Raw genomic sequence first — 21,773 nt, forward strand, 5'->3', positions numbered from 1 at the left:
ATCTTACGTTCATGTATCAGTTCTAAAGATAACCATATTGTAGATCACTAATAGGTCAAGATGCATTAATATACTTAACACTTAAATACATTACTATGTTCTATGCTTTGAATTTTGAATCCTGGAAGGTTGTAAGAAAATGTAAATACTGCTGAGGCAGATCAGTTCCTGAGGAAAAAATTTTTTTAAATGGAGCAAATCAAAAGATAAAAGGTTGTTCATTAGAGAAATGCTAGGTGTTCTCTAGAAACACACAGGAAAAACAATCTACTTTCATCTGAAAATGATAGAGGGAATTTCTATTCAGAAACTGAGTGTTATGTGTCTAGAAAAAAGTTCAACCAAGTATGGTGTGGCTTTAGAAGAGTTTGCTCTGCTGGTAATTTTAACAGTAAAACTCGCTCTATCAACTCTCATTGTTCTTCTAAACAAAAAAAAAAAGGTAACTTAAAAGAAAGTGCTTAAGTTAATAGAAGGATAGATGCCATAGTACTGGAATCAGATGATTCATAGTGGATCACGTGGATAAAGCTGTTGACATATTACAAAAGGGCCAAGTCCAAGTAAGCAACAAATTTCTTTTGTTGGTATTTTTCTTTTCATAGAATTAAAAAAATACTTAGGGTGCACTGACAAATACTGTAATTTGAGTGGCTCTTTACTTAACAGACCATCTTGAAGACACTGAATTTACCATTTTGCATCGTAGATAGAGAACTAGATACTCGATTGGACTCATTTTAACCACCAGTGCTTTTGTATCACTGTTGTTTATCTAACATTTGTTAATTGCTTAGATTCTTGTACCATGCTGCTATTACTTATGGTAGGGGTTTTTTTTCATTATTTTTAGTTTTTGAACAGTTGGGAATTGTGAGTGAAAGCAGATAACTCTGCCTTTTACCACTCCAGCATTTTTGAGAAGAACATGATTTTTAGTTGCTGGTAACTTGCTAAAATAGTAAATTTCCAGTCTACTAGAGGAAAAAACAGCTTTTTTTTTTTTGTCTTAATAAAATTCTTATGTCCCTTTGAGAAAGGATCTGAGGCAGGTGGTCTTAACTCTGCATGTCTTCTGTTATTCATGTGTAAATTTATTTTAATTTGGCAAAGCTGTTTGCCTTTGAATTTGGTTTAGAAGTCAACAATGAGGATGGATAGACTTCTGCAGTTTAAAGTAAAAAAGATGCTGTATTGAATATATTTTATCACAAGCTAAAATGAGCGGAACTTTTATTACCAGTTTTAGTGAGCATATGCTTCACACCAGGGCTACGATCAAGATCTTGGGCACAGGAAAGTATTTTCAGTTGCAGTCTGATTTTTGTTATTTCCATAGGAGAATTGGGAACTCTTCTGCTTTGGTTGCACTCAATAGACAAAGTGTAAAAAGGACATGAAAATAAAGTGTGGTGGAATTTAGGAATAGGAGAAGAAAGGACCTTTTCCAATGTCAAGATAGGGTTTGCACGGCACAGTGAAATTACTTAAATATAATTTTCACAAGCAGTTAGAAGGGTGTTTTTTGGTTGTTTTTTTTTCCTCATGACCATCTGGGGTATGGAAATCTGGTTAACAGCTACAAACATAGCCTATAGAAACAATGTTTTTAATATGCAAAGAGGTTTTAGCTGTGTTGGTAACCACTGCATTTTTAGTTCTTCATCTTCTGGTCAGAATTTTCCTTTGGATAGGTGAAAAAAATTAGAGATTAATGCAATAAAATATTTTATGAAGGTTAATATAGAGAAGTATCATTTAAAAATGGAATCATAGTTCCCATCAGGGATTTTGACTAATAAGCAATGGGATAAGATATGTAGACTCACAAAGAGTAGAGGCAAGAAAAAAGAAAACACCAAAGAGCTGAATAAAAGTTGCATGAAAAATATTTCTTCTAATACTTCCAAATTTCGAGTGTTTGCTTTTCAAAACTAAAGCTAATTTTCTTGTGTAAGTTTTAAGCAAATTACACAGTACTTTAAATTTACTCAAAGGAAGTTGTATTTTATTTACCTTACTAATAATGAGAATGAGAAGGAGGCTTGCTAAATACCTATATAAATCTTACCTTACTGCCTGTGCAGTGACTGCAGCTTTATCAATATTCTAGAAAGGCTGTCTTCTAAAGCACTTCTCGAATCTTTTAAGAAAATGTCAATCTGAAATACTGTAGCTATAAGAGGAAATTGTACCAAAAACTAACATAAAAATAGATCAAAAAATTTGAATAGAAGACTGTCTTACTAAACTGGCTTCCATTCTGTTTGTAACTATTTTTATGATGTTTTAATGCATTATATAATGATATATAAATGATACACAAACAGAGGAAAATTCAGTGTCTCTAATAATTTTGACTACCCTATAAAATAAACATTTCATGTTTGCTAACAATTTTTGTTGTGAAGACCCACATTAAATATGAATCATTCACTGTATAGAAAAGGGCCCAGAGCAATTTCTTGTAGTTTTACTGCAGATCTAGCAATCCCAACATTCAGTTTGGGAGTTTTTCTTGAGGACTGATTTAGTTTTGGGCCTTGAATGTAGTTCATTAATTATTTTGGAAACCTAAAAGCCATTGGTTGCATCCTGTAACGTGATTCATTTTCAGATCCTAATGAGTAAGTTTACAGAACTTGGGGGCTGATAGAGTGAAGGTGATAGTAGGATAATAGATTGTCATTTAGCTTGCAATTCAAGGATTAAACCTCTGTGGTCTTCTGCAAACACAAAGTAACACCGTGAGTGTGGGGAGGAGATGCATGGGTTTAAGGTAAGGAGAGTATGTCTGTGTTAAGAGAAATATTAATGGTCCTCAGAGAATCTCTCTTCCATTCAGGGGTAGAATTGTTTCCTTTTACTACTAAATTTCCTTAGTTATTTCACCTATCTGTTATACTATTTAGAGAAGTAATGACATATAACAATTCCTCAGAAAAGAAAGTAACTCTTATTCTCGGTCATGGAGGTAAGTGTACAGTCATAGAATATGTCTGGTGTTGAAAGGAAACCATGAAGATCATCAAATACAACTCCCTGCTTCTCACAGAGCTGTTTAACACTAAATCATATTGACTAAAAACGTCAGCCAGATGCTCTGTGAACTTTTGACATGCTTTATTGTCCACACACCCAAATTATACTGCTCTAACAATTCAATTGAAAGAAAGTAGAAACATTTCCCCAGGAAAAAAATGTTTAATTGGGTGTGCATTGTTTTGGTATGGTTTCACATCAGCTTGGCACCTGATCAATTTCTCTTCATTATTATAATGCAATTTTAGAAAAAAGGGGGGGGCAGAATAGCCCACAAATACCACTGTGAAATGCCATCAAATTTGTCCTATAAAACATGACTACCTAGCTCAGTGAAATCACCAGCAGAGGGAGCAGGCAAATGGAGGGTCAGTAGTAATTCTGAAATTAGGTGTCCAGTGGGCTGAACTAGGACTTCGAATGTTGCTACAGGTGGTAGAGTTGCAACAGTGGTCAAAAAGTCTTCGAGTGAGGTAATGTAGACTTTGCTTAAGAATCATTAACTAAATCCCTGTTTCTCTTCGTGGGAGTTTCAGCTGAAGTCACGTGACCTGATGTAAAACAAGATCATTACCTATCAGTGCAAACACATGGCAAAGCCTGCCCATGTTAGTACTTATCTCTGAGAGCAAGGGGGCTGTGACATTTCAAGCAAAGCCTATTGGTGAGGGAGTTTCTATGTGATCTTTCTTAAAGAAGTGCTTCCTTTTTAATCATAGTACTGTGTGGGGAAGCACACCAAACGTTTTTCTCTAAGGGACCAGAGGACTTACAGAATTCTTTTGCTTCCATGGAAAGAGAAGAAATGCTGATACACCATGATATGGCTATAAACTTTGCATTTACCTGTACTGTGGAAAGTTAGGTTTTTCTGAGATGAATTTCTCAGAAAAGGATGGTTTTGAAGATGACCTCAATAGAAGTGTTGTTGATGCCCATGAAAGGGTTCCTTCTGGAATCTTGGTGAGTTTGAGAGATTTATTTCTAAGTATGATTATATAATTTCCTATGGTGTAGTTAAAAATATATAAAAATTGACTGCATATATTTAATGTGAAATTTTATGTGAAAGACTTTAATCAGGCATTCAAAATGGCTTACTACTTTTCCTGTGTTTGTTCCATAAGTATTCTCCACATTACTAGAAGCAATCCTAAACCTCAATTAAAATCTTAGCTTGCAAGCAAAGATGGTTTTGTTTGCTTGTTTTTGCTGAGTACACCTGATTGTTCAGTGGTTCTGTTTCACACTGTAATTTTCCCCCTTTGGCCCCCAGTCTTTTCTAGGTACAAAATAGAAACTAGTTAAACACTTGCTAAATGTTTTCTCTGGTTAAGGAAAGCTTTTTGCATGTATATATACATGTAAATATAGGCAAGATGAGGGAAATTGAGAGACACCATTGCTATGCATGTTTATTTTATTTTTCTACCTGCTCTCTTGAAACAAATGCAACTTCTTTACTGTTTACATCATGTAATATTTGACTTACAATCCTATAAACGTGTCTCAAAATAAATGTATAAATATCTATTCTCTTATAATCTAAGATCTGCACTTTGATTTTGCAGTGATAGTTAAAATTCATGCACTCTAAAGCTGTATCTCTCTAGAGTAATCTGATAGCTTGCTTTTGAGGAACTTTCTGTTGTTGAACTGGGCATTTGTAGTGTTTGTGCTCATATGAGTTAACCTTCATAAAAGGTGTTTGCTTTAAGAAAGCAAAAAATACAGTTTACCTTTAGTAAAGCAGTACTCCAAATGCATAGAAAACATAAATTTGTGGACAGACTTTTGTTTATATTTGGAATGTGTATATGTATATTACTGAATAACAGTAAGAAATTGTTAAAGAAAACATGTTGGATCTGTAGCAGACAAAGTCAAGTCTTTGTTGATGGTACATAGGTACTATTCCTGTCTGCAAAACCTCCTGCTCTAATTACACTAATGTAAGCATTTCCTGGTGATGAGTTTAGAAAAAGTGGCTATCTGTCTTGTAGACCATGTGAGAATTTATTTGAGCTGTAGTACTGTTTAACAACTTCTGAGAGCCATTCTGTTCCTCATTGCTGTAACATGAAGAAATCAACCAACATATGCAGGGCTAATTTTAGTTTAACTGATTTGAGTATATTATAGATGGAGGCACCGAGTTTTATTTTTAGTTCTTGAACATCTAAAATAGATCCTTCTTATTTTGTATTTACTTTTTTTCTCCCTCAAAAAAAAAAAAAAAAAAAGGCAAAAGGAAAAAACCTGTTTGTTTCTGCCTTTTGCAGTGTAATGGCTTCTTGACAGAAAAAAAGTCTTTTTTATTATATAGGACAGAGATCCTTTTCCACTATTCCAATTACAGTTGCAATTAATATTAATACATTCAGCAGTAAGAATTTTTGCAAACTAGGTGGTATTGCATAAATATTAAACAAATTAATCTCTCTAGAGCCTTGATAGTCACAAAAAGTCTCTGCTGTGAGTCCTTATGTATTGATAGCCTTTTAATTTGCTAGTCTAGAAGAGGAAGCAGTAGTGAACTACACTGGCAGGGTTTTGGAATTTGACTGCATCAGGTAATATAGGTACTCTGAATATCAAAATAAATAAAACTTAAAAGCAAAATAGTATCATGAAATATGCAAAAACTAAGATTTTGTGCAGTTCTTCCCTATAGTCAGATTCAGTAGTGCTCACAAATTTTCCAGCGTTTTACAAGAAAACTCTAATCTCCTAGCTGGGATTATGTTGACATTTGAGATAAATTAGTAATCTAATTTTTCACAGGTATATAGTGACACTTTGTTTCTATTTGCTTGCTATAGTTTGAACCTTCTTAAATATTTATCTTACAAAGTGATCATTATGTTAGAAGCTTAATTGCAACCTGATAAACAGTAATATACCATAGGTTTTGAACTACAATTTTGTTTACTTGCAATGTACGAAACAATATTTGCATTAAGACCTGGATCATAAAAAGCTTTCTTTATAAACACTGGTTTTAATACTCAGTAGGGTTAGAAATTCCTAACTTGTTGCCATGTAAGAGGTTCTGTTAGTGGCTCTGTTGTGAGCTACAGTTATGTAACTGAGATCTATAAAAGAGAACTTTTGCTACAGGAAAGCAAGGATCTCTATCAAGTAGATGAATGGTTCAGTCTTGTTGGCTTATTTGTTTGTTTTTTTTATGGTTTCCTGTGATAAGATCAGATCATGTATGTGAGGAAAACTAGATTATCAACTGAACTCAGTTTTTCGCAGTTGGTGTGAAATTCTGATTAAGTGGTCACTACTTAAATTATAGAGAATTCCTGCTAAAGACCACTTCTCAAGTCCTGTTCATTGAAATTAAATATATGGAATGGAGGCTCTAATGAGCATTTCAGTTCCTGATTGTGCCAAACATTTCTTTAAACAAATTAAGTCTCCTTGGTGACATGAAACAACATTTCTTTGAAAGCCAATAGCATAGACTCCTCTTGGAAATGGCCAAGTTATACTGTGAATGATAATGACTATGTGTTAAAGAATTCTTCCTAAGATTTAGAATAAAGATTGACTGCAATTGTATGGGAAGACTGATTTCTTAAACAGTAAGGGAGAAATATTGCTACCTTTCTGTCTTGGGCTACAGTTCCTAGAACTGCAGCAAATACCTCACTTGTCAAAAGGTTCAGCTCCCTGCCCTGAGCTTTTTTATTTTTATTTCTCTTTGCTGCTGCTTTGTGCCTCATGACACTGTAGTGTTTATATAATGTTCTTCATGAGCTAATCTAACTTACTAATGCACTGAAACAAACAAGAATGACAAAAAGAAAAAAATTAGACTCCTGCCAGCTGTATGAGAGCACTAAAATCATCTGATTAAGAGGAACAGATGAGGAAAGGTTGAAGTGAGACCTCCCACATTTAGTGAGAGTCATTATTTCATTAGCAAGCAGTCAGTTTTATAGATTTACTTCTTAGAATTGAAACTGAATTTTATTAGTACTGTTGATAGAGAGTCCATTCTACTAATCTCACTAGTCACTCATTGACTGCTCTTTTTTGTCTTCATCAACCACGTTGTACAAAATGTACAGGAGGAGATTTTCTAGCATGTTACTTAGCACAGCAATTCTGTCGATAGTTTGAAAACAGTTTAAATATGTATTAGAAAACCAACATATTCCTTTTCAAGCCTTATGGCGAGGAAGGAGAGTTTTTGTCCGAAAAATCTAAATGTGATTAAGTAATATCTGTTAGGCCTGAGAAGTGTGGGATGAAGAAAAATGCTTCTGTAGCTGCTCCAAGTCTGTGCAAGTAGTTTTAGATTTTCTGAGTCTTTACAATTATATTGGTGCTGGTAGATGCTGCAAAAGTAGCCTGCTTTAGAATGAGTATATTCTGTGTTATTGTAAGGAAGAATTTGGAGTCTCTGAACAGAAATAATTTATTATTACCTAGAAAATGAAAGCAATATCAAGAGGAAGAACTGTTCCCATACAGTTTTGTTGAGAGGCATTAAGAAAAATCCTAAACCTTGTTCAGAGGCTAATAAAATAGATAAGCAAATAAACAAAGAAATTCACTCTAGGCTTTCATTGTAGAAATATTAGCTCAAAGGAGAATTTTTACAATTTAAGCTCTGTTATGTGTTCGGTGGTTAGTGTTCTTTTTTGCAGTGTCTTTTTGTTCTACTAAATATGCTAAATTTGCATATTGCAATTGTTTGGATATATCTGAAATGAGCTTGTAGCAGTCCTTTGGGTGGGTGGTAGGAGACAGCAGTGAGGAAAGGTTTCACTTAAGCTTCCATTAGAACACCATCATAGTTTCCCTCTTTCTACTAAAGAAGTTCTGGGAAATTGTTTGAATTCACTTTTTACTGGTAGTCATAATTCACATTGTATTTTTAGTCTGGAGGACTTTCATTCATTCAAAATTCATTCACTTAAGTATTTTAATGGATTAGACAGGATGTTCAAGAAGTAATTCTGTGTTCTTTATCTTGTCTGGCTGTAGCATAATCTTAATATGTGCATCTTCCATTCTGTGTATTTTGTCCTGAACTCCCTAATATTCTTTAGTAAGATTCCTTCACCTAGGCTACATGTTGTTCTCTTTCAATCTTCTGATGTCAGGAGTATGAAAAACCACAGGAAAAAAAACCTACAAGAGACTGGTTTTCTCTCGACTGAATCTTTGTGGAAAGTAGTTAATAGTTAAGGTAACTTTATATTTAAAATAATGTAATGCATGAGTCTGTAAACTTGGCTAAGACTTGAGCTTTTCACATATGAAAATATAATATTTGGAATTCAGTGTTTATTCTTTGGGCATAATTTCTGTGAAAATTATAGTTGTTAGCTGGTAAATCATCTAATTCTTGTAGATGAGATGTTCAGGACAAGATCATGGATGAGAGAGGTGTTCTGGACAAGATTGTGTTGCTAGGCTCATTGTGTTTTCACAGAGCAAACTTTACTTCAGCGGCTGTTTTAAATACAGCTTCAATAAATTGTTTGGAGGAGTGTACATTGTAGCTATAGATAACACTTGTTTTGTTTAATCAAAATTTAATGGCAGAGTCTCAGTAACTGACTATTTGGCATCACCTTCTACAGGTGGAAGCCTTGCTTATCTCTGTTTTAGCATCTGAAGGTTGATGGCAGTTTTTTTCAAGAAAGGTTTTATGAGCTTGTGATTTGTATGTTGCAAGAGATTTAGTACTTGTTTCATGGCACATAAATGCACTGGTGTTGTGCTTTCCTTATATAGGAAGAAAACTGCTTTTCTTCCATATTTGTTTTCTCCACATTTAATCTGAACTGCATCAGTCTCCCATTAGATCTTTTACTAATTTCTTTAAAGTGTCTCAGCCATTTTTAAAATGTAAAGCTGTAAAGGAAGAGTCATGTATATTACACTATACATAACTTTTCCTGACTTTAAGATTTTTTTTCTTCTTTATGTACACTTGTGTCTATTGTCAGTAATGAACAAGTTGTATTAAATAGGCAGTCTTATCGGAGTGAATTTGTCTTTTTAGTTTATCTGAGTAATTAGGCATAACTTGAAAGTAAGTTTTGAAGTTTACCTATAACATGCTTCAAAATTTACTTTGGAATATTTAAATAATCAAAGATTCAGGTTGATGAACTATTCAGAATAGGTTTTGTAACAAGATTGTTAGCAATTTAAAACTGCCTCAAAATTCTCTTAACTCTTGAAGACATTTATGTAAAGCATGTTACAGTAACTAGACTAATTGATAAATGACATTACACATCTCTTTAGATGGGGGTTTTAAAATATTTTTTGAAAACTTCATAATTTTAAAATGTATTTATATTTGTTTTTCTCTTTCTCTTCCTTAGTCTCAGACTATGAACTACGTAGGACAACTTGCAGGACAAGTCCTGGTTACTGTGAAGGAGCTGTACAAAGGCATTAATCAGGCAACCCTTTCTGGATGCATTGATGTCATTGTGGTCCGTCAACAAGATGGTACATACCAGTGTTCTCCTTTTCATGTCCGATTTGGGAAGCTTGGTGTATTGCGATCTAAAGAAAAAGTGGTAAGTTCAGGAAGTGGGCCAAAACAAAGTTTTGAATACCAATGCATTCTTTTTTTTGTCCTTCTCCTCCTTTCTTCTCCAGCTCCCCCACACACCCAGTTAGCATACTTGTGTAGTACAAAGCAGTTTCTCATATATTTTGTACAGAGTGGTAGTTTTGGAATGCAAAACAGAACTTCCTGTGGTAATCTAGGAACTCTGGAAAAAAAAAAAAAAAAAGTGGGAAAAAAGCTTTGACAGCTCTTGAGCTGTGAAAAAAAAGTAATATAAACATATAGACTACACAGGCTTAGAGTGTTTATATAGCTATTTATTTACTTAAGTATGCTGGGAAAGAAATGCTTAATGCTATTGAACTGATCCTTGATGTTGTAAGCAACTGTTTTTGGAATGTCTGGAGGACAAGTAGGCATGTCTTAAGGGTTGGTGACCTGTCATAAATATTGCTCCTTGTTAGTTCTCTTCAAGGCTGATATGCAGCAGGAAATGTTGCTATTAATAGCCACAAGCTAATAAGAACTGGGACTGAAGCTTTGTTCCTATTTGAGCATGTTTGAAATATAACCTGGTGCTATCCAAGCAGGTTGTCCTGCCAGCCCCTTTAGTAAACATGCCTAGGAAGTGAGTTGGATTGGATTGTAAATTTGACTGAAAAACGGACTGATTGTGGGGGCACTTTACGGTCTGTAGGGAGCAATGTGTATGGCAGTATTGTCTGTGGGTGTGCTGCCAAAGGATAGATTGATTTAGACAGATCAGAAAACCTCAGGATTATATGCTGCTTTTATAAGAAGTGAAAGGGTACTGCAGGAAACTACTCTGCATTTGTAAAAGGAGACCAAACTGCAACTGAAAAAGCAATCATGTTAGGTCCTTATTTTTTATTTAATTTTTTTTTTGTTAATGACCCACACTTGGAATTACAGCCTAAGGGTTTTAAGTTTATTGTAGTAACACAGACTAGCATCAGTTTTCTTGTTTCATTGTTGTCTTTTTATTTCCCAATGATGTTTTCTCTTAATAAGCACACTTATCATCACTGATGATAAAAAGTGGATTCTCCCTAACAGATGTCAACAGATGTGCAACAGAGTACCAGCAAGGTACAAGAGGGGTAGATCTGTACTTTTTTGCAGGAAAATGAGATACCCTTAAAACAGAAGTGATCAGAATCGTAGGCTTGCTAAATGTCTTCAAATATACTTCTGAGAAACTGAACCAAATTTGAGACACTATCTTCTTCTGGGTACCTCAAAAATGCTGTTGAATTGCTTTACCAGGTTGTCAGTGTAGTTTTCATCTTTTGCTTAAGAGGATGGCTGCTGCTGCTTGTTTCCTTGGAGTTGCCATTCTGTGTTTGATTGTTGTCTCAACAGTCAACTGAATATTTATTACTGTTTTGTGTGCAGATCTTTCTCTGGCATGTTATGAGGCTAAGATAATTTGGTAGTCTCAAAATGAATGGGAACACAAAATATGCATAGCTGTGCTTAGATTCTATACTTGGGATATATACTGAAGTCTGAAGAAACCAGTGTGTGGTGTAGGAACTAAAATTAGGGATAATTGTCTGTCTAAGTAAGCTAAAAGAGAAGGTTGAAGAAAAGATTTTATTTTTTTTTTGAAAACTCATGTTACTAAGTTGAAAATTCAAGAAAATATTTTTAAAAAGTGTGTTCAGTGGTGAAATATATATGATTTTCAGATTAAAATCATCCAGTTCTTGTGGGAGAAAAAAGAAAAGCTGCTATCTTGTGGATTTGAGTATAGTCCCTAGTGAATGGTTGTCTGCTTGGAATTTATCATCTTCTATGATTGGATTTCCTTGGTTTATGGTTTTACTCTCATAAATGCAAGAGTAACAATGGTTAGGATACATGGATACTGTCTGTTTTAGCACTGTGGAAGTGCATTTTTTTTTTTCTTGGCAGTCTGTTTGCTAATCTTAGCCTTCTTTTTGACTGGCCATTTTGTAGCATGCTAAGTAGCTAGGAGTATGCATATTCCCATCACAGTTCAAGCTGTATGGACTGGGGTGTAATTTTTTCTTTTGTACTGGCAGGAGATTAGAACTTGAGTAACTCTCATATTGGATATCTTACAGCAATTACAGTATTTAACTTGGTCTCTAGACAAAAGTGTCTATATATAATCTGAAATACTGTTGGCATGTTCAGTAATAAGGCAAATCCATTGTGTTTCTATCTTACATGTATTAAATTGTAATTAGCTAGGCAAAATGCACACACACATATACCGTTAGATAAGCAGATGTACTGACAAATAAGCTAATTTTACTGAATATTGAAAACATTTTGTTTGGAAAATTTTGGGATGGAACCCAATGGCATACTGAAGATTTCACAAAGAAGAGGAAGTAAAATGGTTACATCTTGGTTTTAGAAGGACATTTCTTCTTTTCTTTTATCTCATACATGTAAGGAAAGGTAATGTCTCCTTCCTGTGCAATGTAATCTAAGTTAAAGTACCTTATTAGGAGAATAAAAACATGCTTTCTCTGACTAAAGCACTATAGTTGTGGAAATGTTAGGCTCCTGTGTCATATCCTCCTAAACTTGTGACCAGGAAAATCTGAAACAATGTTAACAGAGTTGAAGAAATAATGGTGGCAAATCTCTGTCCCATTTAAAGGAAGCTTGCTTCCAGGAGGCTCCCAGTGTGTGGTCTTTAACCATTGGTGTTCAGGACTCAAATTCAGCCAGATCTCAGTTCATGTTTAAGCACAGGAATATGAACAGTATCATTCATTCTTTCGGGAAATAAAGCTAGGTTGATTATTATTTATGATTCTAGCTCTCTAATTTAGTTAAGATTCAGGCTTCAGATGTTTTTTTATTATTATTCTGTTCTTTCTTGTAGGTGTTTAGGCTTTTTGCTAGGCATGCAATGTATCAGGCAAAATAAAGACCATTACTATGGCAGGTTTTCAGAAAGCAGGTGGAGGAGAAAGAGGCATGACTGTACAATGGAACAAATTTTACTCTCAGAGCTAAGTGGGCCTTGAGATCAATGCATTCCTCTATGATTAATTATTTACATTGAATTTTTTCTTTCTGCAGATTGATATAGAAATTAATGGTGATGCTGTTGATCTTCATATGAAACTGGGTGACAATGGAGAAGCTTTCTTTGTACAAGAAACTGAGGAGGAAAACGTAAGAGCTTTGTACTTAATGGTTACTACAAGGCAGTATTAACAAAGTCACGTATTAAAAATGCTTCATATAGTGTCGTCAATATTGTAATATGCTATGAAGCTAGATTTGCTGTGACTGAATCTTAACACTTCTTTTATATACTGCCAAGATGCTTGGTGCTTTGTACAATTCTGCTACCAGTGATAACAAAGTACCTCTTTTTATTAGCTTTTTAATTTTTAAAACAATTTTGGTTTTGTGTATTCTTGTTGACTTTAGTTACACAAATTGCAGTGGCTTATGATAGTTTTTTGCTTTAGTTCTTATAGCTTGTGCTAGTGACCTCTGTAGTAATAAAGATTTTCAGTGTTAATATGCTTTTAATTTGTCTTAAAATATTTAGCACAGTTTTTCACAATTTTATCTATCAAACTTTCACCAGTTAACAGTAACTTCAGCTTGAGATGCCATTGTCATTGATTTCCCAAGAACCAATTCAGCCGGAAGTTAATGAGCCTCTGAAAAACAGAAAAATGGTTCATTTTCAGTCTGATTTCCTAAGGGTAGGGGACCTATGTAATCACAATATTTGTTGATTCTGAGCTTTGGGTTTGTTCACTTTTGAATCTATTGGTGTTATTCAGAAAGATAGGAAAGGAATTCTACATACATGTTTTCAAAATGGTTTATAAAAATAGTCAGCTAGAGGATAGGAAAAAATAATCTCTCTGAAGTAAAAGATGAAGTGTTAACTTCCTGTTGTTATTAGGAATTAGAATCTTTCAAGGAAATGAGCTTCATCTTTTTACTTTAGAGCACTACTTGTTTACTGTGAGGGATCAGAGGAAGTTTGAAAAAAGTTAAATATAATCTAAAGTTGAAGGAGAAAAGAATCATTAAGGCTTGGTATCTTAGGTAGGGATTCATAACAGCTAAGAGAAAGGGAGGTTGAGCTCTGTTTTAGCATGCACCATGATTAAAATCAAAACTGAAAGCAGCTTTTTATAGATGTAGACTGTCAGCCATTCATGGGAACTGATCAGTTTTAATACTTTCAGAGAGCAAGGGGGATTACTGCTATCTTTATCAGGACAATATTTTAAAGGAGCTACTGCACTTGATCAGTATATTTTAATTTAAAACGAGAGCATTATCTGTGTATAATGTTTATAATGTGTTCTGGAAAGCTGGTTGTTCTTGTCAAACTATAGACTGAGTTAGCTACAAAGCAGAGGACTGAGTTTTTACTGCTTTTAGGCGTTTTTTATTCTTCTCAGTATTTCCGCTACTGATCAGCTTGTCCTTGTGGTCACCTCTTGAAGCCTTGCTTAAGGTATAACTGATAAAGCTCTCATTCAGTTTGTGTGAGATTTGGACAAGCTCTTTCAAGTGGTTGGTCTTTGCTGTTTTTATTCCTTGACATTCGGAAGTAAAGCCACAAGCCTCAGGACTATTATAATGTAAATTTCCAGCATAATTTTTCAGCCAGTTTTTCTTTTCCTTTGTTTGTTTTTTTTTAAATTTTGTTTTGTTGTTTTGGATTATTTTTCACTAATTGTATAGAATATTAGCTTTATTAAGGTGCTATAATTATATTTGGTGTTTTTTCACAAAGCAAAATCTGTGTGTCAGTAGTGCTATATAGAGCTGTATTTTGTTCTCCACTTCTCTATACTTCACAACCAATGGAACAAAACTTGGTCTGTAACTCTTAGCTCAATGGGAAAATGGTATTTTGATATTGTATAATAGAGATATGCTCAGACTTTGAGTACATCAAAAGTAGTATCAGTGTTCTGGTTGTTTCTCATCACAGTACAGTTCCTGACTACTCTTCTGCATACGAGTCTTGTAAAATAATGATACATCTTTTAATTAGTTTCTTTTGTACCATGAAGCTCCATAACTTTTTCTTTCCTCTGGCTATGCAAATCCCATTCTCTTCTACCTTAGTTCCACTTTGTTCCTTCACAGTGTTTTTCTTTCAGTCAAGGTGTCAATACATAAACCCCAGGGAATACATTGCTAAAGTTTTTCCTTTGTTTCAGTTGTTCCTTCAAAGGGTAGCGAGTTGTAATTAATTGAGGATTATTGTTTGTTGGTTTTAATGTGAGCAAATTATAGACAAGTTTTTCTTTTTGAAGGATACTTTACATAACTAGTATCTGACATGGATGGCAAGATTGAATGTACTTTTACCTAGGCTGCAGCAGTAGGAGTACAGACAGCAGATGGAGGGGCATGGGGTTGCCCCACTCAACCTAATATATGTTAGGCCAAGCCTACAACACAGTTCTGGACTTCCCAGTTCAGAAGAGACATGGAAAATGGGAGAGAGTCCAGAGAACCACCATCGAAGGGATGGAGAATCTGAAATGAGAAGAAAGGTTGCTGAATTGACAGTGTTCAGCCTAAAGTAGAGAAGACTCAGAGGGATCTAACCACAGTCTTGCAATACCTACAAGATAGTTATAGAGCAGAAGGGGGCACACAAGAATGCTTAGTGATCAGACAAGGGATAAAGGGCACAAGGAATAAATTCCATGTGGATATAATAAAAATCCTTCACTGTGAGAATACTAAATGGGAATAGGTTGTCTACAGAAGTGCTAGAATCTCTCTCACTGGAAATACTCATGCTTTGGCTTGACAAGGCCTTGGATAGCCTAACATGAGGCCCTGCTTTCAACAGAAGGTTGGTCCAGATAATCTCCAGATGTCCTTTCCAACTTACACTTTTTTATGAGTCTATTTCAAATAGACAGCAGTAGATTTAATTAACCTATTTTTGTTAACACATTTACTAAGCATGGATAGAACTGGTGTGCTCAAGGGCAGATAATTTCAATAACATTCCATTAACCACCTATTTATTTTGCTTGTAAAATCAATTTTTTAATGTCAAAACCTATAAGAATTCTAACATGCATTTTTCTGAACTTTTTGTAATCCCTTTAGTGAACTTGCATCCTTTCTGGATATCAGCTTCATACCACTGAGCTATTTGCTGTCTTAATATAGATGGAGGGATTGATTTGCACTAAACAACTCTCTTAGACAAAGTAAAAAAAATAGTCTGATCTTTGTGGTGTGTTTGTTTTTGTTTTGTTTTGGTTTTCTTAGGAAAAAGTTCCTGCATATTTGGCAACATCTCCAATACCCACTGAAGACCAGTTTTTTAAAGACACTGACAATCATTTGAAATCGGGTGAAAATGAGAGGATGTGTTCAAGCTCAGAAATTTCACACTCTGTGGAAACAGAGACTGTATTCACCCCAGGTTCTGTGAAAAAGAAAAAAAGAAGAAGAAAGAAATACAAACAGGATAGCAGGAAGGAAGATCAGTTTTCTTCTACTGGAACAGAAGAGATTTTTGAAATGGAAATAAGCTCAGATGATGAAAAAACTGTACAACCCCTAAGGTAAACTATCAGATACTTGCTGACTGCTTTTGCTGCTATTATTACTGAACATTTGAAAGGTGACTTGTACCTTTCCTCTGTGTAAGTAATGTGTAAGTTTCAATAGGCTCTGGCTAGGCATTTCCTCAAACAAAATGAAAATCCACACCATTATCTTCCACATCTTTACAGAATCCTTCAAGTTTGGCCATTTTGTTATGGACATGAGATTCAGTTAAGCCCATTCTGATCAAGAAATGTTGTCATGATCTGTAGTGTGACTGAGAAAGTTTCAGTGTAGTTTCTGAGATGAGACATACAGTGTGGGGGGATACTTGTAGTACACCCATCTGAATTTGACTTCTTGGTTACTTGAAGTTTGCTCTCATAACTGAAAACTACATAAAATGAATGCCTTTCACACTAGTAAAGAGAATTCTTTACATATATTGTGGTCATAAAGGAGGGATGTTGGTGTGAGAAATCAGTCCTGTATTTTGAAACATATAAACTGTTTCTAGAGTGGAGCTGATGGTAAAGTATTTATATGCTGAAGAAGCCTATATAAGTAGTAGGAAAGGTTATAAGCTGTCAAAATTATAAATGCTTAAAATCCAGGAAAGGTGCCTACTCATTGGTTCTGTGTGGAAGCTTCTTAGGCTGTTTAACAAAAGAAGTGGACTTAATTTTCAGACAAAGCTACTTTGTTTGACAACATTACTGTTCAATGTAGTGTTGTCTGAAAAACAGAAAAGCGTGAGTCTGCTGTCATACCTATGGCCAATAAAATGCAACAAAAAATATAAATTTTGAAGTATTTTCTAGAATGTCTGGCTTTCATTTGCCCTAATTTTCACTGTCACATTAATGTCAGTGAATTTTCATTTATTTATTAACTACTCCTTTTAAGTCTGGGAATTGACATTTTGTTTGGGTTGGGGCTTTGTTTTTTTGTTTTTTCATTTTTTTCCAATTTAAGAAAAGCAAGATCTTTGTTTAGTCTTTTGTGTGAGAGTATTAAGATGACAATAACTTGTTACAGTGAAACCAAGTACAGGGAGAAAGAAAATAGAACCCATGATTTATTTATACGTTATATAGTGAATTATTACAAATGCATAAACAACTTAGGAATGTCACACCATTAATGGCTGTTTTTGTCCAGTGTTCAGAATCCACATTGCTGTTATAGCAATGATGTAATTTGACTAGAGATTAATAAGAAATTGTAGGTTTGACTGAACTGTGAAATTATAGTGACATTTAGTCATAGGTGAACAGCCCATGGTGTTTTCATAAAGTTTACTTTGGTTTTATTTTTCATACCCTTTAGCATGAATGATTGAAAAGGCTGTTTATTTTGTAAACAAGATTTTTTCCATGTATATAAACAAGAAACATCAGTACAAATGCATTCTTAGTGTGTGTTGATGTGAAAGGAAGAAGAGTTTGTATAAGAATGCTGTTTCCTTATGAATAGCAAGTAAATGCAGAACTGAAAAAAATATACTGTAGTAATGTAAGCCCAGAGACATTATGGTTGTAACTCTCTATCTGTTAGTGGTATACCAAGGTAGGAGATAAAGTGCCTTGCCATAGGCATGCAGTTTTCTTCCCAGCTCCACTTGTGAAAAAATGTTCATAAGCTTTCATTTCACATTCTGTTGGCATGTAAGGTTAATAGCAGTTTTGGTTTAGTATTTTTAGTTATAAATGTGTGGCTTGTAAAAAAGGAAAATGAAACACAAAAAACCCTATTATTACACATAGCTTTGTATTTCAAAGTGAAACTAGGAAAGGAAAAGGGAGGCTCATATTCCAACAGGAAGGTCAAAAATTTAGCCACAGGTATGTAATGTCTTACCTATTTCTGTTCTTATGGAGAACAAGCTGTTTCCTATTCCTTGGGAAAATCCATTTCTAACTGTTCATGCAGCTGTTTAAAACATATGTACATATTCTAGCTATGATTCAGTTATGTTAGTTGTGCTTGACTTCCCCAAAGTTATACCAAGAGGACTGAGTTTACAGTGTGTACCACTAGGAGCAGAGGGCACTATGTCTCCAGTGCAAAGGGTGTTAAAGAGTTAAAGTTGCTATCTGTCCCTAAAATCTATTTATTTAGACCATATATAAAGTGGATAAAGATGAGAAGAAGTGGTAGCACTGTTTATAAATGCTGCTATATAAATACCTTAGAATTGATAATGTAACTTGAAGTTATTAGTTGATGCATACTTATTTTACATTTTAGCCACCTTATTTTCAATAACCTTCCACAGCATTTGGTTTGGTGTTTTGTTTTGGTTTGGGGTTTTTTTGTGCATGTGTTTCATATTAACATACAAGCAACTTTTTAAATGAAATTAGTAGTGCAGAATTTTAGTGCTGACTGTCTCATATTTCCACAGAGGATCCTCAAATTCATCACCAAAGGGTGAAGAACAAAAAGAATCTTTGATTTATCACTCAAAGGATCATTACCCCTTATCTGATGGAGACTGGTCCCCTTTGGAGAAGTAAGTAACTTTGTACTGTCATAATTTGTATAAGGATTAATAATTATTTTAAAAAAATTATTTAGTTTTTGATGTTCATGCTATTATATTTTTCTGTATTTCAGCTTCTAGATTTTTCAAGGCTCATCCTTTGGGTTTCACCACTGTAACATAAATTTCCATAAGAAAGCATTCTGTCTATGGTAGTACTTGAGGGAAACGTCATACTTTTCCTGAACGCTGGCCCTAGTGTTCAGGAATATATGTGCTACATATAGTGCTACATATAGTGCATGGTGTGCTGAGCACTATCTTGATTCTAGTTTTATTGCCTTTCAGTTTTACTGAGCATTCTGCCTCATAGCAGATACATTCACAGTGTCAATGAGGATTACTGGTCTGCCTTGTGTGGTATCCATCGCTGCATGTTAGCGGCTCAGTGCTCAGGTGCCTACTCTTCTCAGTAGATGATAGTGCAGAATAGAAGTGACATTCAGAAAATAATACTTTTTGAAGTGCATATAACCTTTTTGCTTTGGACGTTTCCATGGTTGTGGCCTCAGTAATAGAGCCTTAATGTACCACACCATGCCTGCTAATTGCCCCTATGTATATCTTGTTAATAAGCAGAAGCAGTTAGACAGGAAATCCCATTATCCTTCATTTTAATGTTTTGGTTTTTTTTTTTGGCTTGCCTACCACAACCTCAGTTGTACTTGATGAGGTGTAGTCATCAAATGTTCCCCAAAGGTTTGTGGTTTTGTGACTGAGAATCAGTCACAGTGTGTGACCCTGAGGACTGACAAGGTGTTGTACAGATAGTATCAGTTAGATAATTGTGGTGTGGAGGCTGATACTCCTTTTAAATTTAAAAAATCCTAGCAAACGGAAGCTAGCAGGCTGTACTGGGGAGATAGGAACCCTATCTGTCATCTCATTTACATCCTCTAACAACATTGTTGTGCATCATGTGAGATACCAAAGCTCTTGTTTGGCTTTGTTGGCATTTTTTTGCTTGTTTGTTGTTTTGTTTTGTTTTGTCTTAGTAAGAAGAAGCTATCCAGTACAGATTGTATTGTGGCAGAAAAATTGGTGATTTTCCTTTCCCTCTTTGAGGATCAGGGTTGGATGGAGGATTGTCTCTCGTATGAGCCTTTTGGAAGAGAAATTTTGCATTAGATTATTTCTCCAAAGCCACAAAAGAGATTGTATAATGTACAGTGAAAGAGAAGTGGGAGATTTTAATAACCTCCATTTTTATGATCTGGAAAAGCTAACTGTTCATCTTGCTCTTAAGAAACCTTGCAGGAAGAGTTAAGGGAAGATAATAGCCCAAGTTTTTTCAATGAGGACCTGTTTGTCCTACTCACTAGAATAAAACAAAAAAGGATATCCCTTAGCTGTTTGATGCCTGAATCCATCAACGTTATTCCTGTTTTAACAATGTTAGCATGAATAGAACTAAATCTGGCTGGTGACCGGTCACACGTGGTGTTCCCCAGGGTTCAGTTCTGGGGCCTGTTCTCTTTATTGTGTTCATTAATGATTTGGATGAGGGCATTGAGTGTACCCTCAGTAAATTTTCAGATGACACCAAACTAGGTGGTTGTCAATCTGCTGGAGGGTAGGGAAGTCTTACAGTGGGACCCAGACAGGTTGGACCAATGGGCCAAGGTTAATTGCATGAGATTAACAAGGCCAAAATGCCAGGTCTTGCACCTGGGTCAGAACAACCCCATGGTGAGCTACAGACTTGGGGAAGTGTGGTTAGAGATCTGTAAGGTGGAAAGGGACCTGGGGGTATTGGTTGACAGTCGACTTAATAAGAATCAGCAGTGTGCACAGGTGACCAAGAAGGCCAATGGCATCCTGGCTTGTATTAGGAACTCAGTGGCCAGCAGGAATAGGGAGGTGATGGTCCCTCTGTATTTGGCTCAGGTGAGGCCACATCTTAAGTCCTGTGTTCAGTTCTGGACACCTCGCTGTAAGAGGGACAGAGAAGTGCTGGCGGATTTCTAATATGCCCAGGCATCATAATAAAGATAATAATGCCCAGGACAGTGGTAGAGTCGCCATCCCTGGAAGTATTTAAAAGACATTTGAACCTGATCCTTAGAGACATGGTTTAGTAGTTAGCTTATGATGTTGGTCAAAGGTTGAACTGGATGATGTTTGAGGTCTCTTTCAACCTAAAACATTCTGTGATTCTGTTTTCAGTTTGTAACTGGACAACTTTTCCCTTGAAAGGTTGGGTCAGATGATCTCTTCTCATCCCTTCATTCACTACTACTCCTTCAGCCTGACCATCCATGGTTTAGTAGTTAGCTTATGATGTTGGTCAAAGGTTGAACTGGATGATGTTTGAGGTCTCTTTCAACCTAAAACATTCTGTGATTCTGTTTTCAGTTTGTAACTGGACAACTTTTCCCTTGAAAGGTTGGGTCAGATGATCTCTTCTCATCCCTTCATTCACTACTACTCCTTCAGCCTGACCATCCAGCTAATTTTTTATCCAATTCAGGGTATATTTATCCAAGCCAAGTGCCATAAGTTTCTGAAGAAGAATGCTGTGAGAGACAGTCTCAAATGCTTTACTAAAGCCCAGATAGACAATGTTCACAGCTCTTCCCTCATCCGCTGGGTGAGTCATCTTGTTGTAGAAGGAGATCAGGTTAGTCAGACAGGACCTTCCTTTCATAAACCCATGCTGACTGGGCCTGATCACCTGGTTATGTTGTATGTACCATGTGATGGTTCTCAAGATGATCTGCTCCATAACCTCTCCTGGCACCAAGGTCAAACTGACAGATCTATAGTTTCCTGGATCTTCCTTCCAGCCCTTCTGTAGATGGGCATTACATCTGCCAGTTTCCAATCTGCTGGGACCTCCCAATTCACCAGGACTGTTGATAAAAAATGGAGTGGCTTGGTGAGCACTTCTGCCAGCTGCTTTAGTACCCTCAGGTGGATCTTGTCTGGTCCAATAGACTTGGGCACATCTGTGAGGCACAACAAGGCACTGTTCATTTCCTTCTGGGCTGTGGGGGCTTCATTCTGCTCCCCATCTTGGTCTTCCAATTCAGGGAGCAATTGGCATTGGCAAAGACTGAGTCA

General features: G+C 35.5%; 1 protein-coding gene across 6 annotated transcripts in view; it reads left to right on the forward strand.

The window, feature by feature from the left end:
- LPIN2 (lipin 2) overlaps positions 1–21,773 on the forward strand; it is a 45,858-nt gene that overhangs the window by 5,729 nt on the left and 18,356 nt on the right. For 2 of the 6 annotated variants that reach the window (XR_003987160.1, XM_008505545.2), the window contains exons 1-5: positions 3,696–4,005; positions 9,402–9,602; positions 12,683–12,778; positions 15,884–16,182; positions 18,573–18,680. Coding sequence is in view for 5 of the 6 variants with exons in the window: in XM_008505545.2 (XP_008503767.2) it covers positions 3,919–4,005; positions 9,402–9,602; positions 12,683–12,778; positions 15,884–16,182; positions 18,573–18,680 (791 nt within the window). In the remaining variant the exon portion in view is untranslated. Of the gene's footprint in view, positions 1–3,693; positions 4,006–8,165; positions 8,252–9,401; positions 9,603–12,682; positions 12,779–15,883; positions 16,183–18,572; positions 18,681–21,773 lie in introns of those variants that run through there. The other 4 variants (XM_030444086.1, XM_030444084.1, XM_030444085.1 and 1 more) reach the window with 3 other exon arrangements.

The sequence above is a fragment of the Calypte anna genome, chromosome 2 (genome assembly GCF_003957555.1).
Source record: "Calypte anna isolate BGI_N300 chromosome 2, bCalAnn1_v1.p, whole genome shotgun sequence".
Lineage (NCBI taxonomy): Eukaryota > Metazoa > Chordata > Aves > Apodiformes > Trochilidae > Calypte > Calypte anna.